General features: G+C 44.3%; 1 protein-coding gene across 2 annotated transcripts in view; it reads left to right on the forward strand.

Annotated features, from left to right (window-relative positions):
• The first annotated feature begins 16,720 nt into the window (after window positions 1-16,720).
• UBE2D2 (ubiquitin conjugating enzyme E2 D2) overlaps window positions 16,721-17,927 on the forward strand; it is a 59,902-nt gene continuing 58,695 nt past the window's right edge. The window contains exon 1 of one of the 2 annotated variants that reach the window (XM_024752257.1): window positions 16,721-17,190. In XM_024752257.1, the coding sequence (XP_024608025.1) occupies window positions 17,167-17,190 (24 nt within the window). In that variant the 5' untranslated portion in view covers window positions 16,721-17,166. The remainder of the gene's footprint in view (window positions 17,191-17,927) is intronic. The other variant, XM_024752258.1, reaches the window with a different exon arrangement.

The raw sequence follows: 17,927 nt of genomic DNA on the forward strand, positions 1-17,927 counted from the left end.
ACTCAGGATACAGTGCAAACCTTTAGCTTGGCCTGCAATGCCCTTTCAGTGTCACTTCCTGTCACTTCCCATCTCTTCCTTCCTCATATCCTTTGGTTTTATCATAGACTCCTCTGTGCCTTGGCCTATACGCCCTTTTCCCATTTTCCCTACCTTCTGACTCTCCTCACCATTTAGGACCCATCTCAAAAGCCTTCCTGTCACATACCCTACAATGATCCCAAAGTTTTAACATGCCTAGAACTGATGTTCTTAGAAACAAAAAGGAAAAACTAAGGAACAATATGTCATGATTATAAATATGTTTGAACACTCTGTGCTTAGTTTTAGGGACAAAAATGGCTGGGGAGGTGACTGAGCTGGGAAATTAGAAGAGAAGAAGATGAGGAGGAGAAAAGATAAAGAGCGTCCCTCATCCCTTACCCCACCAGGTGCCCAGGCCCTGAGGAGGCTACCTTACCCCCCAGGAGCCAGTTCAGGTCTTTGAACAGAACTGATTTATAGATTCTTGGAGGCAGGTACTGCACACTCCTTTGAGCAACTTTTCCAGCTGTGGGAATGGGTACCACTGAATCACCTGCCCACTGGCATCTGGTACCCTGAAAACCAGAGGCAAGCACATGTGAGGAGGCCAGCCAGATCTGGGGCAATGCAAGCTGATGGAGGGTCTGAGCTGGTAGCCTTCATGGGGAATCTAGACCCCAGCAGATAAATAACCTGATATGCCCATGCCTATGCCCAATGTGCTTCAGTCCCCCAACCAGGTCATCCAATCCAAAGCCTCCACTCAACTGGGCAACCCACAGAGGTGAGCACAGAATGTAAAACCCCATCCCACCATATCAGTCCTTCCCCAGAACTTACAAATTTGTGTGCCAGACCTTGCACTGGGCAATGCTGGATAGATGGGACAGATAGAACAATGTCATTCTTGTTCTCTTGGGACTCACGGGCTAGTGCGGGAGATGAGTAAATCATGAGGACAAGATGTGACAAGAGCTGTGAGAGGATTAAGTGAACTAGGGGCAGGCAATGTTGTGCAGTGGTTAGAGACCTAGACTGGCATCAGATGATGCTGTAAAAGTGCTTAGTGCCATACATGGCATGTATGAAGTGATCAAAAAATATTTACCTGATGCTATTCACCCAAGAGGCTATTGAAGATGCAAAGGTCTAGCATCCAGCTCATCCTCTAAGCCTTCTGCGGTCTCCCTAACAAATGCGAGCTATCCCTGTTAAATCTCTGTAGCTGTTGTTCACAGAGCACCCTCCTCAGCTCACAGATCAACTGAGTCCATCTCCTGAACAAAGGACAGTGAAGGGGGAGGGTAGGGGAAATGGCAGGAGGATAATGGAAGAAAGACTGAGGGAGGGGCTGGAACCTCGGGAGGAGGTACCTCAGGCCCTTGGGGTACCAGGGAAGGCCAAGGGATGCATTTTGTGGAAGGAGGCTTCTGGGAAACTTGTCTTGGAAGTCTATCTGCATAAGAATTAAAAGGCATCTATTTTTTTTAAAGGCATCAATATCCATATCAAAGAAAGAGAGGGGACTCCCAGCCCCACTTGGCACTGCCAGGATCATGTCCCTGACTCTCCAGATCATCAAAGACACAACTGTTATTACCAAGGGGTATCAGAAAAGAGACCACAAAAGTTCTTGGGTCTTCTTTCTTTCTACTGCTTTTCTTTTGACCCAAGTGGTTAGATCTGCTGGGGCTTCTTACTCTGGAGTTTATTGGGCCACGGGGAGACAGGAATCTATCCAGAGGCTAAATATAAAGCCAAAGGCCATCAATTCCCAAGTTTTTCCAAATAGGGACTTTTCTCCCTTCATTACAAAATTAATACAAGATCACTTGCAAATAAATTAGAAACCACAGACAAGCAACAAGAAGAAATATTTGATATAATGTTTTATTATTTTCCTCAAAAATATGAAAAGGTAAATAAAATACATTCTAAATATTTGCTTCTGTCACTAAAACCTGCTGCTGCACAATTTGTAATGGTTGTAGACTGTTTTGTTGGATATGGGTGTGTGTGCGTGTGTGTGCGTGCACGCACCCCAGAAAGGATGGAGGGGTGGCTGGACTGGGAGGGATTGGGGAGCTAATCCTTTTGTGACCCCAGGAGATTCTTAAATAATTGGAGGGACAATGATTGATGACGGAGGGTATTGAAAATACCAGTGATGGCCTGGAGGTGAGAAAGGGACCTGGAAAAAACTCCTGGTAAGGGGAAGTCAGGGGAAGCTGAAGCACCAGCAGGAGGAAGAGGACGGACAGGTTTGGAAGTGCAGCCTGCCTGCCTGGAGGTAGAGCATACTGCCTGGAGGTAGAGCATACTGGTTTCAGAGTCCCAGCAGGACTTTAGGTGCCAACCTGGCCCTTTTGTTGCCATAACTTTGAGCAGTTAAGGACCTTCCTTCTTCTTTTCCTTGACTGTAACGGTATTTTCTTTCCAGAAGAGTTGTGAGGGGTTTGGTATCTATTAAGCATTCTATAAATGCTAGCTATTATTATTACCAAGTGCTAAAGATATGGTCCTTCGTGTGCTACTGTGCTTAGTAACAAGAGGCCATTGTTATGTATTACTGGGCCACCACTGGAGGGTGAGGGATCAAAGGAGGCCTGAGGATCCTAAATGTGAAAGCCCCTCAGGAGGCTCCAAGTCTCCCTAGCCAGGAAGGCCTTTATGATGATTATTAAACAATAAGCAGGGGCCCAATCCAAAACTTGGCCCAATCACCCACCCCTTCCTTCTCTGGAAGGGGTCAATAGTCCCCCTGGGGCCTTGGCAGGAGAAGTTTAAAGATCCAAGTTGGGGACTTCCCTGGTGGACCAGTGATTAAGAATCCACTTTCCAATGCAGGGGACGCTGGTTCGATCCCACATGCCAGCGGGGTTACTAAGCCTGTGCTGCAACTACGGAGCTTGCGAGAGCCACAACTAGAGAGCCCGCACCACAACTAGAGAGAAGCCCACACACCACAACGAAGAGCCCTTGCTCCGCAACGAAAGATCCACATGCCATAACGAAGATCCCTCATGCCGCAGCTAAGACCCGACACAGACAAAAAGAAACAAAGAAAAGATCCAGGTGGAACTAGGCAAAAGCTACACACAGAAGCTGGGCCAGGTGAGAATGTTCTCCCCTCTCCCCACACCAGCACATGGCATGTAGGTCTCCAGATACAGGCGCGGGCAAAGAAAGAGTGGAAGGTGCCACCATGAGCACTCCCCCACCCCATGCCTCCTTCTCCCCGCCACCGAATTTGACAGACTGTGCCTAGAACGATGGGAAAAAGAGTAAGTTACAGAGGGTCTCTAAAAATAACCTTTTCTTGCTACAGAACTCAAGTGAATGAGCTGAACCAGCAGTAGGAGGGATGAGATTAGACTACAAGAGGAATTTTATTTATTTACAGCAATGTTAAGTGGGCTAATTATAGAAAGGTTAGAAACCTCCTGTCGGAGATCTGTAAGAATAATAATAACTACCTGGTTAGCTGCCTGGTGCCTGGCACATTAGCTCACCACATCCTACAACAATCCCATTTCAGTGCTATTATCATCCCCAAATGAAGAAACTGTTTTCAGAGTTGGGGAAGCCACTGGCCCAATATTATTCAGCAAAGTAAATGGCAGTGGGCAGAACCTCCATCTAGTGGACAACTCTGCCTCTTGGACACCTACCTTCAAGGAGGGGCTGAGTGGACCCACGTTAGAACCTCCCCCAGTGCCTCTCAAGGATTCTTGTGTTTAATTTGTAGTGTCTGGTAACTCCCATAAATTTGTGTCACCTAGGGTTACAGATGGATGTGGATGCTGTTTGTCACTGGCTATCATCATCTGGGAGCTTCCAGTGAGTTACAGATAGGGCTCAAAAGCCACTCAGCAGAAGTCCCTACTGTGCTCTCTTCAGGGCCAGGGGCTTTATTAAAAAAGGGTGCCATCTTGTGTGGGGTGCTCATCTGCAGGGAGGGGGTAAGGAGGTAGGAACTGCACAAGCATCGCCCTTCATTCTTTTTTCTTTAATTGACAATGTTTCAGGTATACAGCATAGTGATTCAGTTACGTATATTATATATATATATATATATATATATATATATATATACACTGTTTTTCAGATTCTTTTCCATTATAGGTTATTACAAGATATAGTTCCCTGTGCTGTACATTAGGTACTTGTTGTTTATCTATTTTACACATAGTAGTGTGTATCTGTTAATCCCAAATTCCTAGTTTATCCCTCCCCCCTTTTCCCTTTGGTAACCATAAGTTTGTTTTCTATGTCTGTGAGTCTATTTCTGTTTTGTAATCCATTTTGTAAATAAGTTCACTTGTATCATTTTTTGATTCCACATGTGATATTCTATGATATTTGTTTTTCTCTGTCTGACTTACTTCACTTAGTATGATAATCTCTGGTCCATCCATGTTGCTGCAAATGACATTATTTCATTCTTTTTTATGGCTGAGTAATACTCCATTGCATATATAACACATCTCCTTTATCCATTCATCTATTGATGGGCATTTAGGTTGCTTCTGTGTCTTGGCTATTGTAAATAGTGCTGCTATGAACATTGGGGTGCGTGTATCTTTTCAAATTAGAGTTTTTGTCTTTTCCGGATATATGTCCAGGAATGGGATTATTGGGTCATATGGTAACTCTATTTTTAGCTTTTTAAGGAACCTCTACACTGGTTTCCATAGTGGTTGTACCAATTTACATTCCCACCAATAGTGCAGGAGGGACCATTCATTCTTTTTTTTTGTTTTTCCGCCACACCTTGCAACATGTGGGATCTTAGTTCCCTGACCAGAAATTGAACCCGTGCCCCCTGCAGTGGAAGCACAGAGTCTTAACCACTGCACCGCCAGGGAAGTCCCTCATTCTTAACTTTGTAATTCTCATGCTTGGGATTCCCAGCAGTCCACATCCCCATTTTTATAAATGAAGACACAAAGCTTGAAAGATACAGGCATGCAGGTCTCTGAGCAAGAAACACAAGTGGCCAAAAAGCATATGAAAATGTGTGCCTAACCTCATTTGTGATGAGGGATGTCTTTGGGTGTGGGGAAACAGGTGGTCTCATATACTATTGATAGGGGGTGTAAATTTTATGACCTCCTTAGCAAATAATCTGGCAATATCTACTGAAAATTTAAATTTGCATATCCTTTCATCCAGCAATAATACATCTAGGGATTTTTTTTTTAAACAAGGATTTTCTTTTCTTTTTAAAAATTATTTATTTATTTATTTTTGGCTGCGTTGGGTCTTCGTTGCTGTGTATGGGTTCTCTCTAGTTGTGGCGAGCGGGGGCCACTCTTCGTTGCGGTGTGCAGGCTTCTCATTGCAGTGGCTTCTCTTGTTGCGGAGCACGGGCTCTAGGTGCGCGGGCTACAGTAATCGTGGCACACGGGCTCAGTGTTTGTGGCTCATGGGCTCTAGAGTGCAGGCTCAGTAGTTGTGATGCACGGGCTTAGTTGCTCTGCGGCATGTGGGATCTTCCCGGACCAGGGCTCGAACCCATGTCCCCTGGACTGCCAGGCGGATTCTTAACCACTGCGCCACCAGGGAAGCCCAAGTTTAATTTTTTAAACACATTTGTAGGATAAATCCCTAGATGTAGGACTTCCCTGGTAGCACAGTGGTTAAGGATCCGCCTGCCAATGCAGGGGACACGGGTTCGAGCCCTGGTCCAGGAAAATCCCACAGGCCACAGAGCAACTAAGCCCATGCATCACAACTACTGAGCCTGTGCTCTACAGCCCGCGAGCCACAACTACTGAAGCCCTTGCACCTAGAACCCGTGCTCCTCAACAGGAGAAGTCCCTGCTCACTGCAACTAGAGAACAGCCCATGTGTAGCAACCAAGACCCAACACAGCCATAAATAAATAAATAAATTTTTTAAAAAAAAAAGGCGTTTTAAGGTACATTGCAGAATGGAATACTACACAGCAATAAAAAAGAACAAATGTTGATACATGTAAATGGATCTCAAGGGTATTTTGCTGAGTGAAAAAAGCCAGTCTCAAATGATTCATGTGTACTGTATTAGTCCCTTTATATATTATTCTCAAAATGACAAAATTACAGAAATGAAAAGTAAGTTAGTAATTGCCAGGAGTTAGAGTTGCTGCAGTTGGTGGTTGGTGGATGTGGCTGTAAACAGGTACTATGAAGGAGATTTCTGCAGTGTTGGAATAGTTCTGCATCTCGATTCCAGTGGTAGTTACAGAAATCTGCACATGTGATAAAATGACATTAAACTATATATGCACATTGTACCAACATGAGTTTCCTGGTTTTGATATTGTACTATAAATAAGTAATTTGTAACTATTGGGGGAAACTGATTGAAGGGCACACTGGAACTTTCTGTATTATCTTTGCTACTTCCTGTGAATCTATAAGTATTTCAAAAATAAATTTGAAATTACATTTATAGAGCCCCATATGTAGTATGAGTCCACCTCTGTAAAAAAATTTAAAAGCAGCTATTATTTGAGAAATAATATTTGAGAAAATAGTATATATTTGAGAAAACTGATGTCCAGGATAAGACTCGATTGTCAAAGTCAGCCTGTATTCTTGACCACCACATCATACCATATGTATATTTATATATACAATATTTACATTAAAAAGTTTGGACAGGGCTTCCCTGGTGGCACAGTGGTTGAGAGTCCGCCTGCCGATGCAGGGGACACGGGTTCATGCCCCGGTCCGGGAAGATCCCACATGCCGCGGAGCGGCTGGGCCCGTGAGCCATGGCCGCTGAGCCTGCGTGTCCGGAGCCTGTGCTCCGCAACGGGAGAGGCCACAACAGTGAGAGGCCCGCGTACCGGAAAAAAAAAAAAAAGTTTGGACAGACACGCAGCATTAGTTATGGTAGTTATTTCTGAGAAGGTAGAATTAGGGAAGAGGGCTTTAATTTTCAGCTCTATAGGTTTCTGTATTGTTTGACAATAAACATGACTTTTAAAATCAGACAAAAATATTAAAAGCTAAAAAGGTAAATCTACTGTGGTACCCCCTCTTCTATGTCCTAATGATGGATCTGGGTTACTCTACAATAGTCACAATATTATTCTGAAAGACAAAGCTTGGCAGGTGGGCCCCCAGCCTCTGTTAGGACGTCCCCCTTTCCTCACCTTATTTTGTGTTCATATCTTTGATCATTCTGCCTCCTTTGGGCTCAATCATCCCTCTAAATCTGTGTGGATCCTGGATTGTACGTGGGGCTGGATGCAGAGGAAGGTCACCGTTCCGGTTGGTCCCCGGCCCCACCTGGCGGGAGGGCTGCAACTGCCCCCAAGGCGGCACTGGGGACAGGACGGTCGCAGGCTGTAGGGAGGGGCCTGGCTGTAGGTGCCGCTTTCTACTCGCGGCTGAGGATGCTCAAAACTAGTCCCTCCTCTCAGATCCCGCATGCCTGTTTCCCATTGGCTAACTTTTACTGGAACAAGAAGGTTTCCAAAAGAATGCTTCTAGGGCATCGGTAAAAATAGATATTTAAAAAGTGATAATGTTCACGCAGAGCTTCGCCGCCAAATCCCAATTCTTTCCTGAGAGCAGTGTTAACGTTAAAATGTCGTGAGACCGTACGTAGCATTAAAGTTCGTCTGCTTTCTGCTTGAAACACGAGCGACTTCAACCAGAAGTTCAATTTCTCTAATGTAAATTACAGGGAAATCAGCAATACCGTGATGTGGACTGGACACAGTTTGCCTGAAGTCTTTGGACTGTTCTTAACTTCATTTTCTTTACCCACTGAGAGGGAGGGAAGGCAGCAAAAATGTCCTTGAGGTGACATCCCTGGTGGTGTAGTGGTTAAGACTCTGTGCTCCCAATGCAGGGGGCCAGGGTTCAATCCCTGGTGAGAGAACTAGATCCCATATGCCACAACTAAGACCGGTGCGAGCAAATAAGTATTTGTTTAAATGTTCTTGAAATCGATGGAGTGATTTAAGGGACCCCATAGCAAACAAATAATTTTTTTCTATTTGCTTTTGTTTTAACAACAAAAGAAAATCATGTTGTTCTTGTTATTATTATTTTGGCCAGGCCATGTGGTTGCAGGATCTTAGTTCCCCTGACCAGGGGTGGATCTCAGTGCCCTCTGCAGTGGAAGCTGAGGAGTCCTAACCACTGGACTGCCAGGGAATTCCCATGTTTATTATTTTAAAATGTAAATAATATAGAGGAGTATGTAAAACAAAAAGTGCAAGTGTCTTCCCTCACTTTCCTCATGTAATTCCCCAGGGGTAATTAGTAACAATCACTGTTAAAAATTTGGTTTCCATCTGTTCAGATCTTTTTCCATGCACATTCCAACACATACACACGCAACCAGAATTTCATGAAGATGGAAAAAAAACTTTTATTGAGATATTACTTAGAATAAATTGTGCAAATCTCAAGTGTAAACAGCTCCATGAGTTTTTATTAGACATTTTTTTAACCCACAAAAATGGAATTATATCAACCAGATTTTGCTGCAGCTTTTGTTTTTTACCTCAACAATATTGTGATAGTTCTTCCACAGTGGGACATATGGATTTAACTCATTCTTTTCATGGTGGCATATTTTTCTGTAGTATGAATTACAGTACTCTAACCTTTTCCAATTGATGAAGAATTACACTGTGTCCAATTTTTTGCTATAACATGTTATTAGATTTTAAAACTTTTTTAAAAATTTATTTTTATTTTATTTATTTATTTTTGGCTGCGTTGGGTCTTCGTTGCTGCACACGGGCTTTCTCTAGTTGTGGCGAGCTGGGGCTACTCTGCATTGCAGCGCACGGGCTTCTCATTGCAGTGGCTTCTCTTGTTGCGGAGCATGGGCCCTAGGGCACAGGCTCAGTAGTTGTGGTGCACAGGCTTAGTTGCTCCGCAGCACGTGGGATTTTCCTGGACCAGGGCTCGAACCCATGTTCCCTGCATTGGCAGGCAGATTCTTAACCCCTGCACCACTAGGGAAGTCCAGATTTTAAAACTTTAAAAACTTGTTTTTTCTTTACATAAGAATAGTACACGCTCAGTATGAAACATTCAACATTTCAGAAATGTTTGTCTTAGAAAGCAAAAGTCCTTCATAATCCCCTCTCAGAAACCACCAAATACAGATGTTATTCTCTGCATATAGCACGTACATCATCTATATTGTGTAGTCTCTATACACTATTGGAAAAACAAATAAGGTTGAACTATACATCTTTTTTGCTGCTGAAGCCATTGGCATTTGAATACGGAGTCCTTATCTCATTCCCAGCAGTGAAGCAGCTGGGTCCTTTTAAGCTATAGACTACGAGAACCACCAAGTCCTCAGAAATTGGGGCTTTACTTAGCTGTCTAGGGGCTCTGCCACCTCTTCTGTCTCTTAGTCCTTAGACCCTCCCCTACCCTTCCAGGGCAATGGTATGGGTTGAGCCTGCAGGAAGTCATCCACTCTTTGCTGCTGTATTCTCATCCCCACCACAAGGTTCACAGAAAGAGCAGTGGTTGAGGGCTCTGGAAACCAATCTCAGCTTCACAGGGGCTGAGTTTGTAGACTTCTTTCAAGGAAAAAGACTGCCTAGGACCAGTCTTTTATAATACTGTTTTTCTCAGAAAAAGGATCATTATCATCATAGCTAATATTTATGAGCACTTCCTTCAGGCCAGGAACTTTATACATACTTTTAAAAAGAATTTTTGACTGCGTTGGTCCTTTGTTGCTGCACACGGGCTTTCTCTAGCTGCGGCAAGCGGGGGTTGCTCTTTGTTGCTGTGCGCAGGCTTCTCATTGTGGTGGCTTCTCTTGTTGCGGAGCACATGCTCTGGGCATGGGGGCTTCAGTAGTTGTGGAGCACGGGGTCTAGAGCACAGGCCCAGTAGTTGTGGCACATGGGCTTAGTTGCTCTGCGGCCTGTGGGATCTTCCTGGACCAAGGATCGAACCCATGTCCCCTGCATTGGCAAGCGGATTCTTAACCACTGTGCCACCAGGGAAGTCCCTATACATACCTTTTGTTATTTAATCTCATAATTCTATGAAGATCCTACCATTATCCCCATTTTACTGATGAGAAAAACCAAGTTTCAAGAGGTCAAGTAAACTTGCATAAACTTCACACTAGGAGCAAATAGCAGAGTAAGGCTCAAACCCACTGACTGCAAAGACCTGGTTCTAAACCACTGTGTCACTGGATCACACTACCTCTCAACACCCCTGACCTCAGTAAGGGAAGCAGCACAAGGGCCCACAACCATCTCCTCCTTTCAGACTATTTCACCAGGAGGAAGTCCACATGTGCACAATGATATCTTCTCCAAGGAGAGAGTAGGGATGGTATTTTTCCTTCCTACTAGATTTTGAAACCTCTACACTGGGTTTAGACTGTGTTCTGTGCATAAAGTCTTGGAATACTACAGAGTGTTTTTGTTTGGTTGGGTTTTTAAGGGATCTGCTATCTTACCCAACAACTAGTGAGTTTTGAAGGTTTTCTTGAGCTGCTCCTAAATTCATTCAACATCTGTCTTTGATATGCCAGGCACTGGGGATTAAAAGTGTAACAAAAGAGACAACATCTCTGCTCTCCAGAAACTGACAATCTATTGAATGAGACTGTTGTCCAGCGATTAAAAGTGTGATCAACCTCTGGGCAGGACTCTAAGAGCACCTAAACTAGTCTGGGTGACTGGTCAGGAAAGCTTCCTGAAAGATGACTTTTAGGCTAAAACCAGTCTGCCAAAAAACATAAGAAAGTGTTATAGGAGGCAGGTGGCAAAGTTAGTGTCATTTCTTCAGTTAGCAATTCTTACGAAGTAGGGCATGGATATAGCCCCAGACCCCAACAGTATAATTAATGCTGGTAGGCAGAACACACTCCAAATCATATATAACAAGAGAGAGAGACTGTTCAAAAATAATGTAAAATTGAATACAACTCTTTTGGTAAGCCACTGTTCTGATTTTTGACCATGAAAAAATTAGCTACTTCAAACTCACAAAACCTAATTTTCCTAGGAAATAGTTTACCTCTGATAGCCTCTAATGGTGGTACTATCTTAAAGAGTCTGGGATGTTTGGGGGCATTCTTGTGTTTTAAATCTACACCTTAGAAAATATCACAGGGAATTCCTTGGCCATCCAGTGGTTAGAACTCAGTGCTTTCATTGACATGGCCTGGGTTCAATCCCTGGTTGGGGAACTAAGATCCCACAAGCGGGGCCCGGCCAAAAAAAAAAAAAAAATCACAAAAAGGGGTTATACTGATGCAGCTAGAAAATCAATTCCTGGTTTACCTAATACTTCTTATTCAGTTATTCTAATAAGACACAATGAACTCTCCTATACGGTTGCTGAGATCCAAAAATAGGGAGTTCCCAAATTATTTGCACTGTACTCTTTACTCAGCCCACAGCAATCATCTGTCTATTAATGAGTATACTCCTTATCATTTATTTTATTTCTTTATAAATTTATACATTTATTTTTGGCTGTGTTGGGTCTTTGTTGCTGCATGTGGGCTTTCTCTAGTTGTGGTGAGCGGGAGCTACTCTTTGTTTTGGTGAGCGGGCTTCTCATTGGGGTGACTTCTCTTGTTGCAGAGCACAGGCTCTAGGTGCACGGGCTTCAGTAGTTGTGGCACGCGGGCTCAGCAGTTGTGGCTCGTGGGCTCTAGAGTGCAGGCTCAGTAGTTGTGGCACATGGGCTTAGTTGCTCTGTGGCATGTGGGATCTTCCCGGATCAGGGCTTGAACCCATGTCCCCTGCATTGGCAGGTGGATTCTTAACCACTGTGCCACCAGGGAAGCCCCTCCTTATCATTTAATCACAGCTGTCAGCTCTGGAAACACCTTTGCTAAGGGAAAGCCTTTAAATACTGTAAAGCTTGTAGTATTGGGTTGACAACCAAGAACGTGCAGTGTGCTCACAGTTTCAGTAGGACAATGGAAGGTAAACTGTGGGCTCTAAGATACATGTAGGGTAAGTGGAGGAAAAATCACCCCAAGGAGAAATCTACTATATAAGAAGATCTAAAAATTCTGCATACTCTTAAATTTTTTAATATTGTTTTATTTTATATATACATTTGCATATAATAAAATGCTCAGATCTTTAATGTTCTTTTATGTTCAGTTCTATGAGTTTTGACAATTAAATATATGTACGTGTGTAACCGCCACCCAAAACAATATATAGAACATTTCCATTACCCCAGAAAATTTCCTCGACCTCTTTCTTGGCAAATCACCTCCTCAACAAGAGCACTTTTTTGACTTCAAACACCAAAAATCAGTTTGTCTGTTTCTGGACTTCATATAAATGGAATTGTACAGTTCATATTCTTTTGCATCTTTCTTCTTTTGCTTAACATAATCGTTTTGAGATTCATCCGTGTTGTTAACTGTGTCAGTAGTTCATCCTTTTTTTGTTATTGTAGAATTCCATTGTATGACTTGTCATAATTTGTTATCCCAGTCTCCTGTTGATGGACATTTGGGCTGTCTCCACTTTTGGGCTATATACAAATAAGGCTGTTATGAACATTTGTGTACATGTCTATTTGTGGACATATCTTTTCATTTTTCTTGAGTAAATACTTAAGAGTAGAATTGCTGGGTCATATGGTAGATGTACATTTAATTTTATAACAAATTACCAAACAGTTCTCCAATCTGGTTGTATCATTTTACACTCTCACCTGCAATGAGAGTGACAATTGCTGTACTTCCTTGTCATCACTTATGGTTGTCAATGTTTTTCATTTTAGCCATTCCAGTGGGTGTGAAATGGTATCTTGTTATGATTTTAACTTGCATCTCCCTGATGACCTATAAATTCCAAAGTATTTGAAAATAACCCTTGGTCAAAGAATGTATCACAGGGGAAATTAGAAACTATTTTAAACTGAAGGAAAATGAAAAACAAAACATAACTAAGTTGTAAGATACAGCAAAAACAGTGTGCTTTATAAAAATGCTTTATTACAAAGTGCTTATATTGGGAAAAAAAGGAAAAGTGTAAAATTGGTGATCTAAGCTCTTACTTTAAGAAGCTAGAAAAGAACAAATTATATCCAAAATAAATAGAAAAAATAATGAATATAAATCAATAAAACAGAAAATGGACAAATGATAGAGAAAATGTAAGGTCAAAAGTTGGTTCTTTGGAAGGATTAATAAAATTGATAAATCCCTGGGACTTCCTTGATGGTCCAGTGGTTAAGACTCCATGTTTCCACTGCAGGGGGCAGGGGTTCGATCCCTGGCAGGGGAACTAAGATCCCCACATGCCGCGCCACCAAAAAAAAAAAAAAGATTAAATGCCTCAAACAGCATTTAAACAGAATAAAAATGTAAGACTAAAATAGGCATATATTTTTAAAATATTGATAAATCCCTAGCAAAAATAGAGAAAACACAAATAACCAACATCAGGCATAAAAAAGGAACACCATTATATATATATTTTTTTTAATTTAATTAATTAATTAATTTGGCTGCATCGGGTCTTAGTTGCAGCACACGGGATCTTCATTATGGCATGTGGGATCTTTTGTTGTGGCACACGGTCTTCTCTCTCATTGTGGACCCAGGGCATGTGGGATCTTAGTTCTGCAACCAGGGATGGAACCTGCATCCCCTACATTGGAAGGGAGATTCTTAACCACTGGACCACCAGGGAAGTCCCTGGGGATCCCATTATAGATGCTACATATAGTAGAGGAAAAATAAGATATTATGAGTAACTTTATTCTAATAAATTGGATGACCTAAATGAAATGTACAAATTCCTTGAAAAACACAACTTATCATAATGGACACATACATATGAAAGAAATTAAGTTTATTATCAAACTCTTTCTGCAAAGAAAACTCCAGGGTCAGATGGCTTCACTGGAGAATTCTATCAAATATTTAATGAAGAAAAAACCAATCCTATACATACTCACGCAGAACATAGAGGAGGAACACTTTCCAATTTATTTTTATTTTGTTTATTTTATTTTATTTTTTTTTGCGGTACACGGGCCTTTCACTGTTGTTGCCTCTCCCGTTGCGGAGCACAGGCTCCGGACGCGCAGGCTCAGCGGCCATGGCTCACGGGCCTACCCGCTCCGCGGCATGTGGGATCTTCCTAGACCGGGGCATGAACCTGTGTCCCTTGCATCGGCAGGCGGACTCTCAACCACTGCGCCACCAGGGAAGCCCTCCAATTTATTTTATGAGGCCAGAATAACGTTGATATGAAAAGTTGACACAGATATTACAAAAAAAGAAAATTATAAACCCTTATCCCTCATGAACATAGATGCAAAAATCTGATCAGTCTTTGATATAGCAATTTCATTCTTAGGAATTTATACCAAAAAGCCCTCTTACAGTTGTACAAAGATCAACTACAGAATATCCACTATAGCAATATATTTTTTTCATTATAGCAATATATATTTTTTAAATTTATTAATTTTATTTATTTATTTATGGCTGCATTGGATCTTCGTTGCTGCGCCCGGGCTTTCTCTAGTTGCGGCGAGCGGGGGCTACTCTTCATTGTGGTGTGCAGGCTTCTCATTGCAGTGGCTTCTTTTGTTGCGGAGCACAGGCTCTAGGCGCGTGGGCTTCCGTAGTTGTGGCACATGGGCTCAGTAGTTGTGGCTGATGGGATCTGGAGCAGAGGCTCAGTAGTTGTGGCACACGGGCTTAGTTGCTCTGCGGCATGTGTGATCTTCCCGGCCCAGGGCTCAAAACCGTGTCCCTTGCATTGGCAGGCAGATTCTTCACCACCAGGGAAGCCCTATAGCAATATATATATATATATATATATTTTTTTTTATAGCAATATTTTTAATGGTAAAAATTGGAAACAACTTACATATCCCCCAAAATGTGACAATTAAATATGGTACATTTATATGATTGAATATGTAGCCATTAAAATATAGTAGACATATGTCTTGACACAGGAAAATTCACCATATATTGTTTATTTTAAAAGTAAATTATCAAAAATTTCAGGTGCTTTCACCACACACACAAAAAATGAGATAGAGATGTAGTAATCATAACACTATGTTTATGTATATCAAATCAACATGCTGTACACCTTAAGTACATAAATTTTTTTTAAAAAGGTAGATTACCAAATAGTATAATGGCATGACCCTACATTTTCAAAGAAAAATATGTATATATATATAATGGAAAAACACTGAAAGGACATAAGCCAAATGCCAAAAATGGTTAATCATTGGATGATGGGAGTATGGTTGACTTTTATTTCCTTCCTTTTACTTATCTGTATTTCTTGCAACAAATATATATTACTTTTTAATACAAAAAAGTTATTGCTGAAGAAAAATTTTTAAAAATCTGACCAATGGGCATTTTTGTACCTCTCCCATCACAGTTCTCAGGAAGAAAAGATTTAGGACTTTGGACTCTTCCTCTTCACCTTCAACCTAAAACCTGTGCATCTTGGGCGACTGGACACAGCTTTTCCCTCCTTTGACTCACTGGGTCCATGGTGGCCCTGCCCTATGGGTCCAGCCTCTACTCAGTAGATGAGGCAGTACAAGTTTTGCTGCTTATCTATTGTGTGACTTTTGGCAAGATTCTTTTCCTTAGGGACTCCAGTTTCTCCTCTCTTAATCAATGATCTTCAAGGTCCCTTCCAGACAGAGGAAAGAACAGATTTAGAATCAGAAAACCTTGGGGGAGACTTGAGAATGTGGGCATCACCTCCCAAGAAAATATTCCTTACTATTCCGTGTTCCCAGTGTCTCCAGACAGGTAAAAAGCACCTCCTAGCCCAGGCCTTATAAAACCAGTGAGCCTTATATTTCACTAGTCCTGGTGCAGGGTTCGACACAGAGTAGTTGCTCAATGAACTAGCTTTTTGCCTCCATCTTCTAAAAACAACCCCAGAATAGGTTTTCTAACCTTGCTTTTGATGGTGATTTGAACGCAAGGTTGGTTTTAATTACTGGAGCACACGTTTTGCAAGTTTTTTGGTTTTTTTGTTTTTCTCCCTGAGGTAACAGCTACAGTGCCTATTTGTAACAATTTACCAAGCAGAGCACTTCTGACATGTCAGTGGCTGAGACATTCAAACTGTCTCTCAGCTGAGGCGTTTGTCGGAAACACCATCTCAGGGCTGCCTGCGGCGTGCTTGTACAACCACATTCCCGCAGGTGCCCAGGCTGTTGCCACGCGGCTTCCAGGGAGGGATCTGACGAAACTCTCGACTTCAGGGAAGTCCCAGCTTTGCCACTGTGGAGCTGTGTGACCTTGGACAAGTCCCTTCCTCCTTCAGGAACATTGCAATGGACCTAAGTGCTCTTCCCGGGTCCGTCTATGCTCTGGGGATGGTCGGGTGATCTGAAAAACATTCGCTTTTATCGTTTATTGATCTCAGATGTCACGCGAATGAGGGACCACAAACAAGTAAGGGACTCATCGGTCGTAGCGAGCGAGCGAGCGAGCGAGCGAGCGAGCGAGCTTCTGCGACCCACACCACAGGTCTCGCGAGATCTCCTCCTTGAGCTTCGCGGCGTCATCGTCTCGGCGGCCGTGGCGGCGACGGCTACAGCGCGTAAGGTACTCACAGGGGCGGCCCGTATCCCTCCGCCGCCGGCGCGGCCCAGCCCTCCCTTCCCGGCCCGCCAATCCCCGCTCTCCCGACCTGCCCCTCGGCCTGGGCCCACCCCGCGCTCCGCCTGCCCCACCCCGGCGGCGCCGCCCGCCCGCGCGTCCCTCGGTCCACCTGCAGCAAGCAGTACCTCCGACCGTCCGACCCAGAGGCGCCGGCCGAGCCCGAGGCCTGGGCTTCTGCTCCCTGGCGGAGGGATCCGCGGCGGCTGAGGAGGCGGCGCTGAGCCTAGAAGGAAGAGGCAGCTACCGCGGTGGCGGCGGCGGCGGCTCGGGCGGCAGCGCATAAAGGGGCCGCCGCCGGGTGATGCGGTGACCCCTGCGGCAGGCTCAGGAGCCGAGTGGGCCACGGCCCCAAGTCCGTCCTGCCGGACCTGCGCTCCGGAACTCCCCATCTTCTCCGGCCGACCCGCGATCACCGAGGCGGCCTCGCGCCCCCTCGTCCCTTCCCCGTCCCTCCCCTGCCCCTGTTCCCGCCCCGGGGGCCGCCTCCACCTGCCTCCCACGATGGCTCTGAAGAGAATCCACAAGGTAAGCTGCCAAAGGTCGGCTTTGGCGGGTCGGGCTGCCGGGTGGGTCGGCTGAGCAAGCTGCGGCCTGCACTTCCCGCCGTCGCCTCCGCCGGGCTCGCAGCTTCTTTGGACCCGGCTGCCGGCGATGCCCCGGCCGGGCTGCCTTCACACCCCACTCCCAGTGATGGCGCCCACGGAGGCCCGGGCGCGCTGCCCGCGCTTAGGCCGGAGGTATGTTCGCCGGCTCAGCGTTCCTTCCCGGCCTCCTCTCTAGGCCCCGCGTGGTATGGAGTCCCAGGGCCTCTCCCCGGCCTGGGACTGCTGTGCCAGAGGGCCATTGTCCAGCCGTGCCGGGAGGGGGTGCTGGGACTGGGGCGTTGGGCGGCCCCATCGACGGAGGTCGAAAGGGCTCTATGCCCCATCTCTGCCCATAAAACCCCTACCCCCACTTGCCTAGGCTCCCTCCACAGAACCACTTGAGCTTGGGGCCCGTATCTCAGGCCGACTGAGGAAGCCTTTTTGTCCGATCCACAAATATTTCTGGAGTTCACTTGCCTCTTAGTGGCCGCACGCTTCGGTCCACTTAACTCGTCCAGAAACTGTTAAGAGTAGGAAGTTCAGGAGGAAATAAACATGACTTTTATGAGGCAGGAGGGAAGTAGAGGGAGAAGCGTTTTATTCCTTGAGGTTGCCAAATGTAGTCAGAAACTGACACTTCAGTTTGCAGGAATGGATTTAATAGAAAAGCTGTTAAAT

Source organism: Neophocaena asiaeorientalis, unplaced genomic scaffold (assembly GCF_003031525.2).
Source record: "Neophocaena asiaeorientalis asiaeorientalis breed wild unplaced genomic scaffold, Neophocaena_asiaeorientalis_V1.1 scaffold204, whole genome shotgun sequence".
Classification (NCBI taxonomy): Eukaryota; Metazoa; Chordata; class Mammalia; order Artiodactyla; family Phocoenidae; genus Neophocaena; species Neophocaena asiaeorientalis.